This window comes from Aplysia californica, unplaced genomic scaffold (genome assembly GCF_000002075.1).
Source record: "Aplysia californica isolate F4 #8 unplaced genomic scaffold, AplCal3.0 scaffold00068, whole genome shotgun sequence".
NCBI lineage: Eukaryota > Metazoa > Mollusca > Gastropoda > Aplysiida > Aplysiidae > Aplysia > Aplysia californica.
Window position 1 is genome coordinate 696,848 of NW_004797338.1, and position 4,004 is coordinate 700,851.

The 4,004-nt window shown below is 46.7% G+C and overlaps 1 protein-coding gene across 4 annotated transcripts in view; it reads left to right on the forward strand.

The window, feature by feature from the left end:
* LOC101861941 overlaps nucleotides 1-3,901 on the forward strand; it is a 25,095-nt gene extending 21,194 nt beyond the window's left edge. For all 4 annotated transcript variants that reach the window (XM_005093721.3, XM_035968583.1, XM_035968582.1 and 1 more), the window contains one exon: nucleotides 1,298-3,901. In XM_005093721.3, the coding sequence (XP_005093778.1) occupies nucleotides 1,322-3,352 (2,031 nt within the window). In that variant the 5' untranslated portion in view covers nucleotides 1,298-1,321 and the 3' untranslated portion in view covers nucleotides 3,353-3,901. The remainder of the gene's footprint in view (nucleotides 1-1,297) is intronic.
* Nucleotides 3,902-4,004: the final 103 nt, after the last annotated feature.

Here is a 4,004-nt window from a genome sequence, read left to right on the forward strand (position 1 = left end):
CCCCCCCAAACTCCCTACTTCTTTACTTTCCCTCTGTTGTTTCTATCTGTCTTATTTTTTCCCAGCACTAAATGACCATTACTGTGTCCATGTGCTTTTCTTTACCGGTACCGTACTCAACTAACAAACAAACAAACCGTTTCCCTTTGTCTTTACTTATCTCTGTCTCTCCTCATATGTGTGAAGTGAGAGAAGGAAAACTAAAGGAGGTAGGTGTTGGGTGGATGAGTGCCTTGAGTTGGTCACATTTTTCCTCTTCGTTTTAGGGTTGCTATTGTCCTGGTTTAGCTCGTTAAGCATCATGACATCTGACTGTAGACTAAAATTCATCATCATCATCATCCATCATCATCCTCATTCATCATCATCCTCATCCATCATCATCTTCATCATTAACAACAACAACAACAACAACAACAACAACAACAACAAAACAACAACAGCAACAACAACATCAAAAACGACGACTACGATGACAACGACAACAACAGTATATACAATGGCATGGTCTCCTCCTTGTATTTCTTGTCATTGTCACATTTATCGTAATCTCTATCCTGGAGAATGTTGACCTTACACTTCTCTATTACTTGAGTAAAGATGCACACCAACACGATAACAGCTGTTTGGTGCAGGAGTAAAGAAAGCTAGGCAGACACAAACGACAGAGGGAAAAGGAAAAAAAAAAAAGACAACTGCACGTTCACACAAAACACCCGAACGAGCGGAGTCTTTCTTTTGACAACAGTCCACCGACCAAAAGTACCAAAGCAACGACCATGGCCGAGTGGTTTTTCACGCGCCAATGGGATTGTGTTTAATTTTACGGCTGCTTGAAAAATTTCAACAACATCGGCCGCTTAGATCTAGATCTTCTGGACACCAATGTCTTCCTGTGTCAACAAAGCCTGCAGCGTATAGTGTGTACTCGTCAAAGATCTATAGTGGACCATCTCCCTTCTTTTTCTATCTGGGGTTAGCTCGCTTGTCCTTGCGATTGTATTCAAAGGATTATGTCGATCTGGAAGAAATGTGATAGTAGCTCTACGATCATTTCAAAGTATGCGTGTTGGCGTGAACACTTCACCGGCCGTTGTCGTTAGAATGACTGTTGTTAAAACGACTATCGCTCTTCCGAGTGTTTGGTGTGAACGCGCAGTTACTATTGACAACCCTCAATCACCTTCATTATGATTCTTACTTTCTGCAACTACAAACCAACAACAAAAAGAATCAACTGTTGTTTTTTTTTCGATTTCGAATTTCAACCACAAACATTTCTTGTGTTTTCCCTTAGGTTTGAGGCTCGCCCGCGGACACAATGGGCTGTGTGAGCAGCAAAGCGGTGGTGACGTCATCACACAGTGATCTCACCAGTGTGACAAGTAAAGATAACGGCAAACCCGCCCGCGGGTCGCGCACTGACAAATCTGACCTCCCTGGGCCCAGCAGCTCGTCCCAGACGTTCGCCAACGGCACGGAAAGGTTCGCTGTGTTCGGCGAGAAGTACGACGACGTGCCGGGAGAGGCTGTGCACGGCGAGGGTGTGCAGAACGCCAAACCCAAACTTCCCCGCTCTGGCATCGGCAGGGGAACCGCGTCCTACAACGACCCCATCACTCCAGGTATTGAAGGACGCGCCATAGACGATCTTGATCTTTCCAGAATCGATAACGGAAGTTTCTTAAATCTGTCTGGGTATTCCCTGAGTTCTCTCAGTGACATCGATCAAGACGAGAACAAGGTCTCCAAGAAGTCGACACACCAGTCTCACTGGGACAGAACGGAGAAAAACAGTTCAGAAACCGTGACAATGATACCTGAGTTCAAGAACTCACCCTTCGTTGAAGACGGAAAAGAGGACGAGGTTTCCATCCTAAACTTGTCCAAAAACAACTTAAATCTCAGCCGAGCCAGCAGCGCGAAGGCAGGATCTGTTTTGACCACCACAGCGCTCAACACCAGCTTCGCCACAACGCACGATGACGACATCTACTCCGAGCTCGCCCTCAGCACGCCCCTCACAGACTTCGACGAGCCGTCTTCCTACAGAACCGCCAGTATCACGCCATTGATGAGCCAGTCCGAGGACCCCACGCCCGCCACATTGCTCAGTAAACAGTTCGGGCCCATTATGGAGGAATACGAGGGTGGGTTTACACCACGAAGTATCACTAACGGGGAGTGTGCCCAGACACCACGGAGTGTCACTAACGGTGATTGTGCCCAGACACCACGGAGTGTCACTAACGGTGACTGTATTCCCACACCACAAAGTGGCACTAACGAAGAACGTGTTTCCACGCCAAGTTTGACTTTCTTACCTCGAGAGGTGTTGGAGCATAATCGTAACGCCGGCTGGAATGAGTGGAGTATGTACAAAGGGAAAGTGTACGACAACATATCACTAAGGAATGTGTTCAAGCCTCTTATATATTTGTCCAGAGAGGAAATGAAAAGGCGTGTTGCGGAAAAAAGAGAAGAAAGGGAAGAACGCAGGAAGTTACAAAAGCAAGAAGAAGACGAGGAGAGCGACGGAGAAGACGATGATGTGTCTGTGTATTCAGAGGAGCTCATACCGAAGTACGACCTGGAGAGAGAAGAAACCTGGGACAGGAACGGGGTCAAGTTTATCCTCCTCAACCGTCTTGAGAAGAGTGTGGTCCAAGCCCACTTACCGCAGTGCTGTGTAGGGTCCTTGGAGAGAACAGGAACAGCCCGCTACTGGGCAGACATCAGGGAAGACGTGAAGAGCGTTCTGAACGATCTCATTGGGAAGGATGCATGTGTTGACTATATGCATTTACTTCAGCGCTGGATAAAGAAATACAGGGACAGCTGTCCCTCTAAAAACCAGTTGGAACAGGGTGACCCAAACTCGCTGTCATTCCCCTTGCCGGAAGAAATAGCGGAAGATCCCGACTCCCTCCGGAAATGGTTGGAGCTATGGGAACCGTTCGAGATGGACATTCCCGAGGAAGGGGCGTGGGACATGGCTGAGGTAGATGAATTTGATTTATCGAACAGTCATGAGATATTTCTTGCATCGCTCCGATCCCATTTTGAACCAATTCCCTTCGACATGGACATAGACGGCGAGGCGGGATGGGAGGTAATCTGTGAGAACTTGATCGCAGAGGACAGGATGACGGAGAGCCAGCGGCGCGTAGCGGAACTGCGCAGTTTCAGAACAGACTTGCACGATCCCAAGAGAATGGAGAGAAGACGACATAAAATCTTGTCATATTTTGTCAAAAAATACGAAATGGATCAATCAAAAGTCAACCATTTCTTAACTTGGGCCGATGAAATGGAAAAGGGAGAGAAAAGGTTTCTCGAGCTATGTAATTAATGAGCGACGTCTTGGACACACATTTTGTATTTGAATTAGGGGGAGATTATTATTTTTTCCTAGCCATACGTCCTACTTTTGTAACCCTATATTTTGTGTAAATTTCATTTTACCTTTTCTTGTACACATCTTTTATTACCGGTTTACAATGCCTTTTTCGTTAGTATAAATACTCGCTTGTTGACAATGTTATCTCAAGCATCGATAGGCTTTGTCGCTCTCCGCCACTTTCACCCCCCTTTCTTTTCCTTGCTTTTTTTTGGCGGCCGGGGTAGGAAGGGGGGGGGGGGGGTGGCTTCCTCATATGATCTTTACTATTTATTTTGAGTTTTACTCATCCAACTTAAATTTTCCACCCTGAAATCCAGCCCTCCGATCTTCCACCCTGAAGCTTAGCCCACCTCCACACCCCGCCAGTGCACCGGCACATGGAAGTACATGTGGTTCAGAGCTTGGTAATGCCCGAGTGACTGCCATATTGGCGGCCAGCGTTGAAGGACGGGGAAGACAGTTCTGAACTCTTGTCTAAAAATACGTGCTTTAAAAACCAAGAAAGAAATTCCATGGGATCTGGATACCTTTATTGACGATGTTTTCATTTTGCTACCAAGGAAACGCATATTTAACAAATGTCGGTGATACCCCCCCCCCC